Source organism: Tiliqua scincoides, chromosome 12 (genome assembly GCF_035046505.1).
Source record: "Tiliqua scincoides isolate rTilSci1 chromosome 12, rTilSci1.hap2, whole genome shotgun sequence".
Taxonomy (NCBI): Eukaryota; Metazoa; Chordata; class Lepidosauria; order Squamata; family Scincidae; genus Tiliqua; species Tiliqua scincoides.
This window is the reverse complement of record NC_089832.1, coordinates 13,877,675-13,896,936: the sequence shown is the minus strand read 5'-3', so window position 1 is coordinate 13,896,936 and position 19,262 is coordinate 13,877,675. Positions and strand designations below refer to the sequence as shown.

The 19,262-nt window shown below is 43.6% G+C and overlaps 1 protein-coding gene across 1 annotated transcript in view; it reads left to right on the top strand.

The window, feature by feature from the left end:
• The window catches only part of LOC136663086 (connector enhancer of kinase suppressor of ras 2-like), a 319,906-nt gene that overhangs the window by 91,306 nt on the left and 209,338 nt on the right, over positions 1-19,262 (top strand). Inside the window, exon 2 of the mRNA XM_066640022.1 lies at positions 15,205-15,368. Coding sequence (XP_066496119.1) covers positions 15,205-15,368 — 164 coding nt within the window. The remainder of the gene's footprint in view (positions 1-15,204; positions 15,369-19,262) is intronic.

Sequence of the window (19,262 nt, the reverse complement as noted above, 5' to 3'; positions counted from 1 at the left end):
CAAACTGGAGAGACAACATTTTAATGTGAGGGGTCTGTGAGAAAAAAAATTACCTCTGAAGATCAATGGCATATGATATGACAAATTGGATAGAATCGGGGGGGGGGGAGGAATTTCATTGCATGAAGAATGTTGAAAAGAGGGTTACTTCTGGAAAAAGATAATCAATGTCACATTTATACTAGATGCTTTGGTGTTTCTCCTGAGATGCACAAAGATCAGAGCTGCTGTGCTCCGAGAGAGATGGTTACCTTGATAATGGTTAGCTTCAAGAACCTGCTGTGTCAGTTACAGGAAAATGCCATCAATCTTGGTCAGTATTTGAGTGGACAAATAAACTCTGTGCAGAAACAGTGATGATTACACTTACAAACTACATTTGTGTAAAAGAAGGAAGGTAAAAACATAGGGTTTTAGTCAAAGCAATGGAAAATTCTTTGGCGGGGGGGCTTTCCAATGCTCTTCGCCACACTGCTGTTCCTTGTGACACTCCCATCCACTCTTGAGGCTGACCTCCCAGAACAGTGTAAGATGGAGTATGGGAAGCTGCAGCAGAAGAAGGGAATTGGTTGAAATTGACGGAGAAGATTGCCTTGCATGAATGAGAGTCCCTTTCAGCTTGTGCAAAGTTTGATTGAATTTTATTATTTTTATGGATACTACCCATTCCAATTTCAACCCAAACTGATCAGCTTTTATAAAGCACTAAAAAATCCACACCTGATTTTTAAAAACTGGTTTTCAGTTTATTGTAGCCGATATATTTGTGAATGCAAATATTCATTTTTCTATGTATTGGTTAGTTTGCTAATAATTTACAACTGTAAGCCTTATTGATAGTGGCAATGAGTGTAAGATATTTGACACAGAATTCCGACATTCCTTATTTTCATTCCAAGATTTACTTTTGGAGTCAGCTAAGGTACTCCTTCCTAGAAAAGTGAAGTTTTCTTTGGCTTGGAAGCAAGAATGGAAGCCTTCCTGGATCAAGATGGGAAACTGCATTTTTCTAAATGGACAATTGCAAGGGATACAGTTGGGAACCAGTGTTCTATTCTAACCATTGGTTTGATTAAATGTGGCAATCCTTTGCTGAAATACTGACAATTGCCAGCTTCTCTGCTTTTGTAGCTTTCTTAGTGTCAAACTGGCAGGCTTCCAACCTGAGATAATTAAGAGGGAAGTTGTAACTTGCTCTGCTTTAAAATCCTCTTATTTGATGACGGCTGGGTGTGAAATTCTGCTGTGGTCTGTGGAATTAAGTGCTATGAGTGACATGTGTCCCCTTGCCTTTGCTTCTGCTTGTGAATTTGCCATGGGTCTGTGGTGTAATTAATTAAGCCAAGCAATGCTGCTGCTTTAACAATTTCCAAAAGTCTGGAGTGTCCAGTAATCTCGGAGTGCGCTCGGCACCTAATCCATTTCACACTTGCTTCAGTTCACAGGGAGAGATGCTAATTGGAGAATTAGAAATTGCTGTAAAAGAAGGTGTCATTTTCTTTCGCAGGGTAGCTTCTGTAATTCCTTCCCCAAAACCTGCTAATCATTTAATGTTCCAAAGGGGCTTGTTTTTGTCCAAGGATGTAATGAGGGCAAGGAACCAAGCTTTCTCCTACAGCAGGGTGATGACATCATCACCACCAGAACCAAGGGATATCCACTAAAATTGAGAGTGGGGAGAGTTAGGTCAGACAAAAGAAAATATTTCTTTACCCAGGGTGTAATCAGTCTGTGGAACTCCTTGCCACAGGAGGTGGTGATGGCATCTCACCTAGTTGCCTTTTAGGGGAGATTGGACAAATTTATGGAGGAAATTTCCATCACAGGTTACAAGTCATGATAGGTACATGCAAGCTCCTGATTTTAGAAGTAGACTACCAGATGCAGGGGATATGCCAGATGCAGTGGAGTGCACCAGGACGCAGGTTGTGTCTTGCTGTCTTTTGTGCTTCCTGAAGCATTTGGTGAGCTACTGTGAGATACAGGAAGCTGTAGATTGGCTTTTGGCCTGATCCAGTGGGGCTCTTCAGAGTCAGAAAGGCAGGAATATACATTAAAAACAACAAGAATAACTCCTTGTGGAGGCTGGAATACTAAATTCTGCTTCCCCCAAATGTCTCTTTTCTTTGCCATCTATAGGAGATAGCAGAACATATTTCCTTACAGAGAAGGGGAAGTAAATCTCACGTGATGTTACCCAGAGTTGGGGAGCTGAAAAACAGGAAACATCCTACTCATATGCTACCGTCTTCTGATAGTTTATAATTTTTTTATCTGAAGTGATCCCTTTAAACACTTTTTTTACACTGGATTCTTTGAGGGGGAAAAAGGGCATACGGAGAAAGACTGCTTGAGATTTGATTGAGAAACACTTTGCACTGAACATCTTACATTTTCACACACTCAGCTTTTCAGGTCAGGCATCCTCTGGGGCTCAAATGGTTTGTGTTTGGGCTTTTAGTGCATTTTGCACAAAATCCTGTTAGCTGTTAATGAATTTTGAGACTGAGAGCGGTACATGCTGTGTTTTTCCACAGAGCAAAATAGGAAAAAAGTGTTTAGTTGTGCTCTCTCTCTCTCTCTCTCTCTCTCTCTCTCTCTCTCTCTCTCACACACACACACACACACACACACACACACACACACACACACACACACACACACACACACTATTCAAATACAGCTGAAGTCAGGAAGTGGAAACTTGCTCTGGGTGAAATCTTCCAGGAAATTTTCCTTTTCATGGAAGAAAAAATTCTGAGACATTCATGAAGTATATCTGAACACATGGAGGGTTGATTGATTGGGCTCTGTGCCTCCATCTCCTTACACTCAGAGTTCCATTTGCACTGGGGTCTGTGTGTGCACTTGTCTAGACCAGGGCTGGTCCAAGACTATGCCCAAGACAGCATGCCAAATGCTGCCCCCCTTTTCTTGATGTGCCAACTGTTGCTCCTCCCACTCTCCAGTATTCTTGCTCAGCAACCCCCTCCCCTCCAAATCCCTTCTTCCTCCCTTTTCCAATCCAGGGAATGAAAGGAGGAGGAGGAGCCGTGGAGGCAAGTAGGTGAACAGAGATGACTGTCCCCTTCCAGTCTGCTGCCTGGAGGGACCACTTCAGTTGGCCTCATCGATGGACTGGCTTTAGTCTAGACCCCTCCTCTCATGATCAATAGTAGGGTCAACCCAAGATCTTCCAGTGTCTATATGCCATTCTTTCCTTTCAGGTAGCCAGCCAGCCAGCCACCACTCCACCTCTTCCTGTTTGCTGGATTCAGTAAGGAAGATGGGAATAGAATGGAAGTGTGGAGGAGAGGAAAGTGGTGGGCTAGAGCACTGACCTCTCCTCTTCTGCTCCTCTTCCTTTCCAATTTGGGGTCATGCAGTTATATACATTCCTAATAATAATTTTGGTGTATCAGCTCATGAAAGAAGTTTACAAAGCAATTTATGTAGCAAAAGGAATAGAAAAGATTGGTTCCAAGGGATCAAATCTTCAAGAAAAGACAGAAGAACCAGTAACTACAAAAGGACATTCTCCTGGGATGAATAAGGATGAATAGGAACTGTTGTCGTCTCCTGTTAAATATAAGAAACACCATGCTTTAAAAGATGCTTCTTTGCCTAATTGTCAGAGGAGAAGATTGTATTCATCACTTCAGAGTAGCTGTGTCTTGTATCTGTATAGTTCCCAAAGATTTTTTTTAGAAGTGTTCTGATGATGTGAGAGTATCCCTTAAAATTGCAAATGCAAAAACAGAATTGACAAAGCATGGGATCTCATTTCATGGATATTGGTGTTTTGAATCTATCTGAAAGATTATTCAGCTCATTCCTAACTGGACCTCCACATGATGTAGGTGATGCATCGCAACTGTACATTGAATGTTGGTATGAACCACGTCGTAATGACTGTCACAAAAACACCACTGTGATAATTACTGACTCTAGACTGAGGAGTTCTGTGATGCACCTCCTGTGATCCTTCCAGGAGATGATGGGATTCAGGCAGCATCTTTGAGACCACAGGAGGCTTTTCATATTCTGTAGGGAACATAAGCAATGAATAAAAAAAAAATTGCAAAAGTGTTTTGGTTGCAGACAGATGTAATTCAAAGCATCCTGCTGACAGGATCACAGGCAAGAATCCCAAGTTCGTTTTCATGCCTGCAAGTGTAAAGCTCTGTTCTGAGTCAGCTGGAGTTCTGTGGAGAAGGTCGTCTTCTTCCTGTTATGGACAAGTCTGTGAAAGGAATAGCACAACCTTTTGTCTAAGGACACTGGTAATTTCTGCATGTGAAATGTTTTTGAAAATAGCTCTTGATCTTTTTGCATTGCTCTGACTTGCGGTGTTATGAAATTCATTGCAAATCCACAGATATGCTCCTTTCCTCCTTTATGGAGATTAGGAATAATGTAAAAAGTACTGGTGCATGATCAGAGTGCCTACGATGGAGCACCCATACTGAAACTAAGTCAGTTTGGATTTGATTCTTTGTATGAGTCATCAAGTTCCATCATGGAAAGGTGACAGGTCAGTGGTAGAGCACCTGCTTATTCTGCAGAAGGTTCCAGGTTTAATTCTTGGCAATCTCCTGGTAGGGATGGGAGATGCCCCTCGCTGAACCATGGAGGTCTGCTGCTAATTGGCATATACTGTTGACCTAAATGAACCAATGGTCTGACTCAGAATAAGGAAGTGGTCTATTGTGCAATTCTATGCATGTGTACTTGCAGTAAGTCTCTTTGTATTCAATAGAGCTTACTCCTAGGAATGCATGTTTAGGATTGCAAGGCAAGATAGCTGTACGAGATGCCCTTCTTAAGGGTGCCGTGTTTAAAGCTTTGGCAGGCTATGAATTTTGTGCAGTCATGTGTCTGCTTTGCAAAACAGTATAAATACAAAATTCAGTTTCTGATAATCCTGACTCTCACTACCTATTACTTATACTATCTTTGGCTTCCATTGTTCCAGCTTTCCTAATCTATTAAGCCCTCAGAGATAACAGTCAGTTTGCTGATTTATGGAAATTTGCTGTCTAATGGTTGGTTCCTAAAGTGAGAGATGAGGCTGAAAGATTCACTAAGCTGCTCCATTAGGGTCCTAATAATTCATAGTGAGAAGGTGTTTGTGCATAGTGAATTGTTGAGTGATTCATCTACACACCTGGCTTCCTGGAGCTGCATGTGAGCTTCCTGAGTTTGAGACACCTTGTAGATCCAAAAACTGAATATTGCCACAGATTGAGTATCCCTTATCTGAAATACTTGGGACCAGAAGTATTTCGGATCTTTTTTTTTAAAAAATTTTGAAATATTTGCAAATACAGAAGGGTTGTATCTTGGGGATGCAACCCAAATCTTACTTACACATAAGTATTTGACAGTTATAAAATGACATACCAATAATACAGTGAAAAAAATAAGCTTTTTTGGCAAGGGTAATCTGCATCATCTGAATACCTGTTATCTCAGCTGTTAGACAATGGCAAACAGACCAAAAGTTTTGGATTTTGGAGCATTTCAGATAATCAGCATGGGCATACGAGGTGGGGATGCTCATTTTGCATGCATCCTCACTACTTTTCCTTACAGCCAGGGCTGCCCATGACCTTCTGGTACCGGAGCTAGCGTGCAAACTGTGGCCTCCTCTTGCCCTAACACTATCACTAATTCTTCTTTATCCATTCCTGGAGTTGCAGTTCCAGGGTGTAATGCACCCTGTATGATGCAACTGCAAATAAGGTAAACACAATTGTAGCCTGCATCAGCAGAGAACTACAGCTTCCAAGTCGCAAGAAGTAGTGGTTCCACTTTGTTCTGTGTTGGTCAGACCTCACCGGGAGTACTGTGTCCAATTCTGGGCACCTCACTTTAAGAAAGACGAAGCCAAACTGGAGCAGGCTCAGATAAGAGCAGCAAGGATGATCAGAGGTCTGAAGAACAAGCTCTATGAAGAAAGGTTGAGGGAAACCTGTATGTTTAGCCTGGAGAAGGCTGAAAGGGGATATGATAGCACTCTTCTTATACCTGAACCGCTGTCAGATGGAAGAAGAACCAAGTTTGTTTTCAGCTGCCTCTGAGAGTAGAACTAAATCAAATGGGTACAAACTGCACGAGATAAGATTTTGACTGGACACCAAGAAAATATTCAGGATGGTCAGGGTGGTTTGGCAGTGGAACAGATTGCCTTGGGAGGTGGTGGAGTCTCCCTCACTGGAGATCTTCAAGCAGAGGCTCGATAGGCATCTGCTAGAGATGCTGTAAGAAGGTTTCCTGCTACTGGCAGGGAATTGGACTAGATGACCTTGTGGATTCCTTTCAACAGGTCCCTTCTAACTCTACAATTCTATGAGTTTAAAAGAAAGAGAGGAACTAACAGAAGTGTGGAAGAGACAGAATGAGACAACCTACCCCACCGTACTGCTCTCCTCCACACTTTCTTATAGGCTCCATTCCTCTCTTCCTTTTCATCTCCAGGGGTGAGAAATGGAAGTGGAGCAGCAGGTGGGACATTTCAGGTTAAGGGGAAGATTTGGTGCATCATCTTGGATACTTGGAGAACTTGGGCTGGCCTTCCATAACAGTTCTTCTGATACTTATTTTATCAAGAATCTGAGCGTTTTTCCCCCAGGCTACACAGCTTGAAGCTCCATGTAGCTCTGAGCTATGCTGAACCAGAAGTTGGTAATGACATTTGATTTCATTGCCAGGAGATGCCCCAAGCTGCTTTATATTAAGTAAAGGGGTCTGCACATTGGCATGGACCACTTACAGGGGATGGTGTATCTGAGCAACTTTTAGATATAAATAACTTTTAGATATAAACTTTTAGATATAAACTTTTAGATATATAGAGAATCCAGGATTCTCACCTTCTCTTTTTAGAAGTCAAAATGGAAAGCAGGAACATCAAGCTCTCATTCTGATAGCTGAATAACTTTCTTGGCTGCTCTCTTGTCACGTGAATCCTTTCCTGTGGGAGTTCCTGTAACATAAAAGCTGAAGCCAACCTGGGACGTCTTCTGACATCTCTGTTGCTGGTGAAGCAGGCAGCTTGCCACCTCCTTGTTTAGGAGGAGTAAAGCAAAATGTAAAATTAAAGAAAATTTACAGTAGGTATGAGAGAATGTATCCTTAACGTGGAAGGAAAATAGATGACCAAGTCACCAGCAAGATATATCTAATAATTTTATGAATCTGTCATCTACAGTTTATTTATCTAAAAAATTTATGTCCTACCTTTCCTCTGCTGAAGTAAATGCCAAAGGTGGCTTACAAAGCTCCATCATGTGCAATGTATCACAACAAACAATATGTAAAAAAAAAAAAATCAAACCAAAGCACCAAAACATTCATTTTAACATTAAACTCTAAAATATAAAAACATTAAAGCAAAGCAAAAAACCATCATTGAGCCACGGTGGGGGGGGGGAACATGACAAAATAAACCAGGGAAGTAGTCGAACCACAGCATTTTTGCAGAGGTACAAAAGGCAAACATGCACCCATCAACCAGGTGAAACAAGATGTTTTGAGCCCTCACCAAAAAGCCTTGAGGGAGGGAGTAGTTCTTAATTCCCCTGGAAGGGAATTCTGAAATTGTGGCACCACTGCAGAGAAAGCTTGCCCCTGAACTGCCACCCTTCTCACTTGGGATAGATGTGGCACTTGAAGGAGATCCCTCTCAGATGACCTGGAACCTGGAGCCCCCTCAGATGACGTGGCACTTGAAGGAGATCCCCCTCAGATGTGGAACTCCTTCCACAGGATGTGGTGATGGCGTCTGACCTGGACGCCTTTAAAAGGGAATTGGACAAGTTTCTGGAGGAAAAATCCATTACGGGTTACAAGCCATGATGTGCATGTACAACCTCCTGATTTTAGAAATGGGCTATGTCAGAATGCCAGATGCAAGGGAGGGCACCAGGATGAGGTCTCTTGTTATCTGGTGTGCTCCCTGGGGCATATGGTGGGCCACTGTGAGATACAGGAAGCTGGACTAGATGGGCCTATGGCCTGATCCAGCGGGGCTGTTCTTATGTTCTTATGACCTAAAGGGCCATCTCACACAGTTATCTGCGTATTCCTTGCTTTAAAAACATTCTACTTGTTTTCCTTGTTAAACAATGAAAAGCAGCAACACTAAATATCAATTAAAAACAAGTGGCATTTTAAAATGGAGATTTCAGACAGCAGTAGGTAATGGAATCATCTCTTAAAAGATTTTTACCTATTGCATAGCAGGTGTTGCTGGACTTGCCTTGTGGTTCTCCACCAAAGGAAGGCTGGAGAATCACCACCTGCCTTTCCTCCGAGCTTGCAGGTGCTTGGAGGAAAAGTTGCTGTTGAATGATGGTTGAAGATGATGGTGTTTCTTTTGGAGGAATCAGGTGCCTTGAAAATAGTTCTCTTTCTGGTGATTCTTTTGATATTTCAAGTTGAGTCAAATCATCTGAATACTGACTGCTTTGCATTCCCCTTCCAGCTGATGGTTAGAATGCTTTTCATCCCTTCCAAACCAGCTGACAAAAGAGCAGAAGTGGAATTATAATATAAAGAGGATAGCCCTGCAAGCTATTTTGAGGTGGGGGGGGGCAGGACTTGTGTGGATGCATAGCATAACTATTTACGCAAAACTACTTATTATTATTTTAAGAATAGAAATGAATGCTAGTAATTGCTCATAAACCATCATTCAGCATTACACTCGGTTTAAAAAAAATCTCATATTTAACTTTTGAAATATTTTGGTCTTCTGTTCACCTAATGCAGTGTTTCTCAAGGTTTGTCCTCTGCTGTACCTCTTCACATGGTCCACCTATTCGAAGTACCACCGAAAGTAACTGGTGATGACATTATCACCAGTTACTTGGGTTGGGAGGCCAGATGAGAGGTGACAAACATCAGTAAGAGGCTCAGGGTGTATGAGAGGGCTTTATTCAGCGTGGAAGAGCATGCTTTGGAGCTCTGCCCGCTGAGCCAAGCCTCCTACCTCTGTCTGTTGCATTGCGTTCCTGTCTTGCTGCTGGGTGGCAGTTGTCCAGGGGGTCCTATGAGTACCATCAGACACCCCCTCAAGACATGGGTGGTACCCACACCACTGGTTGAAAAACACTGACCTAATGCAAGTAAAATGGTTAAATAATGAAACCCCAAGAAAACTAGGAGGGCAGGGCTGGACAAAAGCCTAATCCACCCTGTATTTTACGCCTGAATATGTAAGCAAAACTTTGTTACTCGTCGACAATGGTTTTGTCATTTTTAATGGCATCATTCTATTAAATTTTTTGCCAGTCAAAAACTTTGGACTTTTCCTAGTCTCTGGCAAAGGTTTAAAAAAATTGAGAATGCCCAGTTTATACCATCCATCTCTCACATCATACAAAATGTATTTATTTAAATATTTGTATTTGTGTTACATTTATTTCTTTCATCATGGAACTCAAGCTTGCTTTCATGGCATTCTTAGCCTGAGAATCTCAATTGGTCGTCCACAAAGGCAATGATGAGAACTGCGTCAGTTTAGAGTTGGCAAGGTGGTTGTAGCATCTGTCTTAAGACCATGCACTGGGACCAATACTCAGCTAGGGAAGGAGTGTGGTATGGTCAGAGAGGGTCTTCCTTGCTCCTTCTCACTGACATATCTCCACCTGCAATGGGTCTAACTACTGTAAGTCAGCCTCATTGAAAATATGGGCTGCAATTGTTTGCCACCATAAATTGTCTCCCGTGGGGAGCTGGTCAGCCATGGTTTCTTTTGTGTGTACCATGACATTACAAGACAGCCAGGTTCTCCATCAGTGATTTTCTCTGCTCCTTCCATTGTCAGCTGCCATACTGCTTGGAACCATTAAGTAAATGTCTTCTGAAAACCATGCCCTGGGGAACTATAAAAGAGCAGCCTGAGTCATAAAAACAGCAGATTTTGCTTTTCCATAATAGATGTACCAGGCGTAGAGGCATATTTAGATCAACCAGCTACATGGAATTTCCTTATCAGAGCATGGCACGCTTGTTTCAGTGCATCCCAGAGTGAGGCAGATGCACAGAATGAGATTTTGGGGGAAAAATTCTGTTGAATGTATTTTGCATAGAACCACTGTGGTTTTTCATCTCTCTTCCTCTTTTATGTTCCTGTTGCTCGCACACTCAGCTCTAGCTAGGATCAATGTTTTCCGCAAGAGTAATTTGTGGAGATGGCAGCGGCTGTCATAAGAGCTTCATGGGTCAGTTGTTGAAATGAGGGATTTGCAATTCCAAGCAACCTAGAAAACCAATTTTGATCAGGACCACTGGTTAGTGGAACAAATAGTCGATGACTAAAAAGCACAATCCTATGTGTTTACTCACAAGTAAGTCTCACTAGGTTCAAAAGGACTTACTTTCAGGTAAGTGTGCAGACCTTAGATTGCATTCATATGCACACTGGGAATTCACCCTACTGAACACAGTGGGACTTACTTCTGAATAGACATAGGTGTGTATTGTTTTTAATGTACTGATTTTGTCCCCAAGTTTATATATAGTAGCACTTCACTTTGTGGTGCTTTGGTAATGTGGCACTTTCCAATTACATTCATTTTTAATGTTTTCGACAATTGCCTTGTCTTACAGCGGTGATATGCATGTCAGCTAAGTCCGAGCCAAGTTGAGTGACTCAGCTGGGCACCATTTTGGTGCCCATTCTCAGTCTGTTTACAACATTTGTTCTGCTTGTGTCTCAGCATTGTATTCTGGCAATATTTACAAGTGAAAAAAGACCTGTGATTCCCTTTAAGGGGCTGGTCTGGGACCTAACCCACCCACCACATTAGCAAGGTATGCCTGTATCCCACTTTTGGAGTTTGAAAAGATGGCAGAAGTCGTTCAAAATGAAACCACGTAAAAATGCAAAGTAGGTTAACAAACTGAAATTAAATGTTCTGAAACCCTAAGACAGTGGTTTTCAACCTTTTTCATCTCACGGCACACTGTCAAGGCACTAAAATTGTCAAGGCACACTATCGGTCTGTTGACAATTGTCAAGGCACACTGTACTGTGGGCAGAGGGCTCACATCCCCCAATGGCTCTACTAATAAATGACCCTCCCCCAAACTCCCGCAGCACACCTGCAGACCATTCGTGGCACACCAGTGTGCCATGGCACAGTGGTTAAAAATGGCTGCCCTAAGATAATACCTAAGTGAGTTGGACCCATCCTTTAAAATAACTAGGTAGACCAGGTGTACCCTGAACTCTATACTTGCAATAGGCACAGTGGTGTTCTTGGATCAGCAGTGAGCCTTCTCAGGACCTTGAGACTTTGACAGCTGCCCAGCAAGGTTTCCCCCCCCCCCCCGCCAATCCTGATTTTTCTGCTTCCTCTTGCATTCAATAAACCTGTGCTTTATAAAAAATGGGGGTGGGGGAGTTTACATGGTGTCAAGATTTTCAGCCATGAATGGATTTGAAGTGTAGGCTTGCTAGCTCCGTGCGGGGAGGAGAGATAATTTATTTATTCAGGTTTGCCAGAGTGGATGCCTCACTCCCCAAACATGAGATATCTGAGATGGGACTTAGTAATATCAAAACTGCCAACATTTGAAAATAGGGAAACAGCCTTGTACCAGGGTAGAGTTGATCCTTTTGCCTTGGCCTGGCATCTCCAGGACTCACATTAGTCTCAGATTATTGCTGAAAGCAAACCTGGAGACTTTTATAGGCAATCAAGAATTTTTGGCATTGCATCCAGTTGGAGGGGAGAAAGAATCTCCAGGAATAACTTCAGTTGGCATCCTCGGGAGAAGAAACCAACAATGGCCCTGAAATGCGAATAACCTTTCTCAGGTAGACAGATGGCAAAGAAGCAAAAACCTGGTAAAACAGTGTCATTTTTGGCAAACTGTCAATCTTATTGCAGATACATACATACTGCTTTCTAAGGAAGACATTCTCTAAGTGGCTTATTTAACAGAACAAATGAGAAGATGGTTCCTTCACCCAAAGGGGCTGACAGTCTAAGAAAGAAGCGCAAGGTAGACACCAGCAAGAAGAAACGCTATGCTCAGGTGAACAGGAACAGGATCCCCCCCATCTCCCTGCTGTATATAAGAGCTGCCATCTTGAAAGGTTCCAGTTATTGTTCTTCCACCCCCCTCCTGACTAAGATTCACCTTTCCTTGTCCCTGCACTACCTTCCCCTCTTCCTCAGCTGACTTTAAAGCTTCGTTCTGACAGCAGGGTCTTGAGCATTCCAATAATTATGGAACATGTCCCTGCAAAACTCTTCTATCACAACTTATGGCATTGCACATAGCCTACATTTTCAGGGGGGAGGAAGAGCAGTAAACATTCCCCCCCCTTTTTTCTTTCAATATCCTAATTTTCAGTAATGGAAGAAAACAGGAAGAGATTATTTCATTGTGATGGCATGCTGGAGTTATTTTCCTCCATAAACCCACCAGCATGATGAGTGTGATACACAGCCCGTGTCAGATCATCGTTAAAGAAAACGGTAATTATAGAAGTGATGCGTGATCCTGCAAGGGCTTCGTTGGCACAGCAGGCCGCTCCCTTCTGTGCTGCTGCACCGCAAGAGAGCCTTGTGAAGTAAACTGAGAATCTGAAATAGCAAAAAGAAAACAAAAATCTTTTAAAAAATGCACAAGAGAGAGGATAAATTATATTTACTGGCCAATAAACAAGGCTGCAGATTGGAACACACTGATTTCGGTTTAAATTGTCCTTCTAGAGCGGTGTTTCTCAACCAGTGGTATGGGTGCCACCAGTGATAGGGTAATTGTGGTAGTGTCTGGTGGTACCCATGCAACCCTCAGACCCCTGCTGCCTGGCAGCAAGATCAGGAATACAACACAACAGACAGTGGTAGAAGACTTGGGCAGAACTCCAAAGCATGCTTTTCTGCACTCGAAAAAGCCCTCCCATCCACCCTGGGCCTCTTACTGGTGTTTTTTGTGTTGCATCTGGCCTCCCAACCCAGAAGTAACTGGTGATGATGTCATTACCAATTACTTCTGGTGGCACTTTGAATAAGTGGATCATGTGAAGTGATACAGTGGAGGAGAAACATTGAGAAACACTGTTCTAGAGCAGTGATTCCTGACCTGGGGTGTGTGTCAGTATGTAGGGTGCTTGCCAGGACTCAAAAAATAATTGAAAAATGGTGGGAAAAGGCAGGTCTGTATTAGAATGCCTTGTGGGGCTGGCAAGGCAGGAAGGAAGGCAGATAGCTGGCTGTGAAAGCCCTACCAACTGCTAGTTTTTGGTCATCAATTCATGTCCCATCAGAAATGAATCAGTAGTTAAAAACATATAAATTTGAAACACCAACTATATTAATTACAAACATTTTGCTAATATGAGGGGTGCAATTTTTGGAAATAGGGTGCAAGGGGGTTCGCAAGTGGAAAAAAAAAATTGGGAGCCACTGTTCTAGAGGATTCTCTCAAAGGCCATCTCAGCAGGACACAGGAATAAGCATTCTCATTCCCCCCCCCCTTTCAAAATAATAAGCTCTGAGGATGTAGGTCAGAAAGATAACAAGAAGTTTGCCTTAAAAGCCAAGTGGTTTAGTGCTTGCCAAGCTGTGCTCGTCCATGACATTTTGCTACCTGAATCAGAGCAAACAGTACCCCTGTTACCTTCCCTCCTTTTTTTTCTTCTGTTGACATTGTACCCCAAGTTCCTTCCTTCCAAATTCTCTCTTTTATTTTCTTTTTGGAGAAAAGCATATGGTTTGCCTGCTTGCCTGCCTTCCTCTGCAGGGGAGAGGGGAGTGCTGAATGGGCAGCTATGGCTGCTGCCTGAGGCAACTTCTTCAGTTGGCCTTATGGATGGACCTGCCCTGTCATTATATTTCTGGCTGATCTGTTTGTATTTATATCCATCTGACATGGCAATTGGTGTGTGTGTGTGTGTGTGTGTGTGTGTGTGTGTGTGTGTGAGAGAGAGAGAGAGAGAGAGAGAGTCTGGCCTTGGAAATGGGGTTGTGACGAACTTGCAAGGGAATGAAATCCACACACTCCTGCTTAGAGGGAGAGAAAAAGTTGCTGACAGAGAGATGTACAGTAGCTTAGATCCAAGAATAGAAAGAAATGAAATCATGCAATAATTGAGCGCACTGTTTGGCTCAATGATTCACCAGGGATGGTGATGAATGAAAAGGGAGTGCCTCTGCATTCACACAAAGGCACTTCTTTGTGACACACCAAAGAAGGAGTGAAAGAAACAGACAATTTGGGGGGTCCCTGACCAGAACAGGCAGGACTTTTCCATATGGGATGGGGATGTTTTTGTTTACTTGTTTGTTTGTTTTTTAAAGCCAAATAGAACTCACTTCTGACTTCAGAGTATTAAATCATTAACCTTGGTGTTTTAATCTGGTAGTCCCACTCTGTCAGTCTCTTGAGGGAGTCCTTTCCTTCTCTCCCAATCTGTGCAGGCGGGGCACAGAGTAAAGTGCCTGGACACTACCAAATTCCTCTGCTAGTGCCTGTTGGAATCTTGCAGGGAGAAGGTGACTGATTTTAAGGACACCCAAAATCATTCAAATGAAACTGGACTAAGACCTTGGAGGTCTTGGAAGTCTATGTGTTAGCAAACCATTATTGAAAAGCCACTGACTGCAGCATCTGTGTCCATGGGCGCAATCCTAACCAACTTTCCAGCACTGATCTTGCCACAACGCAAACCCAAGGTAAGGTAACAAATATGCCCTTACTTTGAGGAGGCCCCTTGACTGCCTCCCCACTGTGTGCGGAGGCAGTGTGCGCCACATTGGCAGAGCTGGAAAGTTGGTTAGGATCGCGCACTGTATCTCTCAAGTGTAGTCAGCAACACATCACACCTTAGGAAAGTCAGGAGAATAATTTCTGGGGTGCCCTTGCCTTGATACACACTGCTTAAAGCCATTTCTGCCCAATGTTGCATATATGCAACAGGGATCAAATGTGTACACCTGTGAGCTGGGCAGAAATGGGTTAATTTCAGATGGGTTCAATAGAAAATATATGTTCTGTTACACAATGCAGAAAATGATGTTCCTTATTGTTTTCTTAAAGAATGTAGCCTTTAAAGTTGCATTGAGATGAAAGAATTCTTGTTCCAAAAGTGAACTGAAGACGTATCGAGCCAGCCTGGCTTCATTCCTTGTTTGAAAAACTTCTGATCGTGCATCTTTCCTGTTGCTGTCTTTAATCCAGGCCTCGATGACTGCCTGCAACAATACATAAAGAACTTTGAGAGGGAAAAGATCAATGGAGAACAGTTGTTGCACATCACTCATCAGGAGCTTGAAGAGCTGGGAGTCACTCGGATTGGCCACCAAGAGCTCATTCTGGAAGCAGTGGATTTGCTCTGTGCTTTGGTAAGTGGACCTGGTTTCCATGGGATAGTCTTCCAGGTTATCTTTCTCTGCTTTCCTGTCTAAAGTAAGTGGATAGAGAGTGCTTGGATTTAAAAGTTCTATTTTAATTGGTGTAGTGCTTTTCATCTCTGTGTCTTAAAGCAACAGATCCTCCGAGGTCCAGGTCATGTCCACCTTTCAAGATCCCATAGCCATAAAAATATATATCTTATGAAATAAGAAATGCTATTTACTTTAACCTAAACTCTTGCATCAAAAGAAATGTGGCTGGGTGTGATGGGAGTGGTTAATCACCCCCAGCTTGGTCCTACAGGTTTGATTTCACAGTGACAACCATGATCTGAAAGTCTGGTTGTGATGATCACTTGTGACTTCATCCCCCTGGCCAGGCACGCTATCCAGCTCTAACCGAATTCTGTCTTGGTGGGTGTGTGAAAGATGGTTGGGAGTCTGTTGTTGTAACAACCACTCGGCTGTCCAGCAGTGTCACTGACTGGGATGGTGCTGGGGGACTCTGACATTCATGCCAAGTCTCTTCCGCCAACGGATGCCAGTCACTTAGAATTTTGTGGCTACCTAGGCAAGAATAAGTCTGTCTCAAGTGGTGCCTGTTCCCAAGCATTTATAGGATGTGTGTTGGATTTGGTGTTCTCTGTAGAATGAGGTGGTAGTGATCTGAGCATGGTAAGGGTGGACTTGAAGCTCATCATGATATCTATACTTGGCAGGGATGGATATCCTGGTCTGCCCCGGACACTTATGGATTCATGATGGTGCTTGGGGATTTTACTGCTACTACTGATCAATTCTGTTGGGGTGTTTACTGATCTTTAGAATGAGAAAATGACCAGGCTTTATCAGCACAATTAACCCTGAGTTGGTACTCTGAGCTTCTGTTGACAGTGAAAAAACAAGAGCTAGAGTGTTGGTGGAGGTAGACTTGTGATTAAGGAGATTGAGCATGGGGGAGACACAACATTTTGAGACTTAGGAGCTGGCTGGCAAGAAGCAGCAGTAGGGGACTGCTAAAGATGTGCAGTTGCTTCTGGGGGACTGCCGTTTTAGGACTCGGCACTACCAAGTTGCTCTATTTGCTTCATTCTGCTGTACTTGTGTATTTGGAAACCCAAGACCACAAAAATGCCCTGAGGGCCAAATCCTATCCAATTTTCCAGCACCAGTGCAGCTATGGGGCATGCGCTCATCCTGCGGGGGGGGGGGGGAGGAATCATGGAGGCCTCCTCCAGGTAAGGGAACATTTGTTCCCTTTCCTCAAGGCTGCATTGCGGTTGCAATGGCACTGAGAAGTTGGATAGGTTTGGGCCCTGAGCCTGTAGTGTGCTTCCCTCCCAAAGAAACTAACTCTGTACAGCCACTGTAGAACGTGTGCCCCCTTGTGGAAGGGGGAGCGCAAAGTGCAGCCAGTTGTATGTGTGAATAATACATTGGAGATGGATATTAAGGTGAAAAAAGCTGTACTCCTCTCCCAGAATATTCAGTGTATCGAGTTAAAAACAGAAAGAGAATGTGTTGCCTTTGGAAAAACGGTCCAATTTGTATTTTGGCGTGTTCTGCCTTAAACTTTGTAATGACGCCTAGACCCCTCTGGCTTCCTTTGAAAAGTTATGTTTCCCCTTTACACAGCTACTTCACAAGCTTGTTAGAATTCTTCCCAGGTAAAGGTCTTCAGTGAAATGCTAAAGGTCTGGCCTATAAAAAAAGCTTCTTTCCTAAAGCTTCTCTTTGGAGGTGTATTTCCCTTCCTTCCCCCCACGTATCCAAGAAAAAGAACATCTCTCGCAAATTTCTCTTCCCACAAAAGATGAACTATAACGTGCCAAAAAATATCTAAGAAGTATAGTTATTGCCTCGTCTGATGAGTTAAAAGCAGACGTTCGAGGAAAAATGAGAGATGAGCCAATTGAGCGGAAAATGGGTCCAGAGTGGATTCGTCTTCCTTTGAATATAGTTTTGTGTTTTTGTATTGCTTTCTCCAATAGTTCTGAAGACAAAGGCCAAAATCCAGAGAGTGACTGCCAAAACTTACACGCACTCTTTGGCAAAAAGTGATACGTACAAACAGGGCAGGTGCTATCCTTAGGCAGCCATCTAGGGCACAGACCTCAGAGAGATGCAGTACTGACCTCTGAGGGGCAGTCAAATAGCCCCTTCCACCCCAGCAGTGGCATGATCCTGGGGATCATGTCACTGCTTTTCCCCTGCCTCTTAAAGGGGCAGACACAGCTGCTTCCCAGCCTGCTTCCCATGGTGGATCGTGACCCACCAGTTTGGGAACCACTGCTCTATACACTTTCTCTTCCACTCTTCTCACTCTCTGGATTCACAAAGGAAGGGAGGAATGGAGTGCTAAATGTACACTGATACATGCACTCCCTCTGCTAGTTTGTCCCTCGAGGCAATTGCCTCAATCAGATTCGTGGATGAAACAGCCTTGCAGAGGTTCACTACCCTGATGTGAATTAGAACTCAGTTTCCCTATCAGTAATCAGCAAACCAATCCTAAACTGGCTCCCCATGGCGAAGCAGGCACATGTGGTGTCACAAATGTGCCATAAGGCACATTGTACCAGCATGGAGGCCAGTAACATAAGTCGAAAGGCCTGCGCTGTTGTTGGAGTGGTGCCAGCTGACCAGGGCAGTGGGGAGACGGGAGCAGGGCAGAACAGGGGCAGGGAGGAGTGTTTTGGGCTGGGGAGGGGCAGCTCAGGTCTGGAAGGGGGTGGGATGACAGAGGAAGCCCCTACCGCATCCTAATCCCCATCCCAGGTCTGAAAGCTCTATATGGCACAACTCAGTTCTACGCCAGTGATTTAGCTGCCGCAGTTCTGGGTAGACCCATAGAGACTGCTGGGGCTCAAAATGAGGTAAGGGAACAAATGTCCCCTTAGCTCCAAGAGACCTCCAGCTGTCTCTTTGTTCACACAGAACACAGTGGCAGCCATTTCTTCCCCACTGTGTTGTGGTCTGGGTAGCCCAGTTAGGATTGGACTGTCTATTTGTTGGAAGGCAAAATGATGAGGAAATGGGATCTGCTGACTCTTGATGCCCTACTGCTGCTGCCTCCAGACCCTATTGTCATTAATGCTGCCATTCTTTTCCCTATGGGATTGGCTTGGGGGGGCTTGGGGGGGCTCTTTGGGGAAGGTCTCATCGGGCTAAGGGACCACCAGTTGCTGGCAGCTGGTGCTCAAGCTTCTTCTCCCGCAGCCGCATCAACGTGATGTGGCTTATGAAATACATTATGTATCATACCTTAATGAATGTAATACCTTAATAGAATGAATGAAATAAAAGAACGAAATGCCTTAATACTTTATGAAACACATACGGTGTGAAGTTGAGATTCTGCTCATGCAAATGTCATAATCTCTCTCTGTGTGTATTTATGAGCCAAAGGAGCAATTGGCAGCTCTTATCAAAGAATTGCTCTTTCCAGATGACTTTGACCTTGTAGCGCACTCCTAGTGAAGGCTGGAGATAATGATATCTCATTTGCTTCTGTCTTTGCAAACTCGGACTTGACAATTAGCATTTCAAGGGCCAATACTGTGTAATGGCCAGCATCAAGCCTCATGATGAGCTACCCACCAGTTTTCCTAATAGTAAAGTGGGAAATACACTGACAGGCCCTGACAGCTATTGAGATCCTTTTTTTGGACAGGTGCCGCTAGCAAATGTATAACCTGCCTTGTTGCACCCACATATTTGTGATTGTGCAAGGGTGAGGAGCATGAAATTCCAAATGCCCCCTGCTTGGAAATATGGATCCAACCCCCTTTGTTGGACCCAAATCAATCTGGGGTTTGCACCAGATTTCCCGGGCTGTCCAAGCCTCCTTGCCAGTCCCTCCTGCCTCCCCAAAACAAACAATAA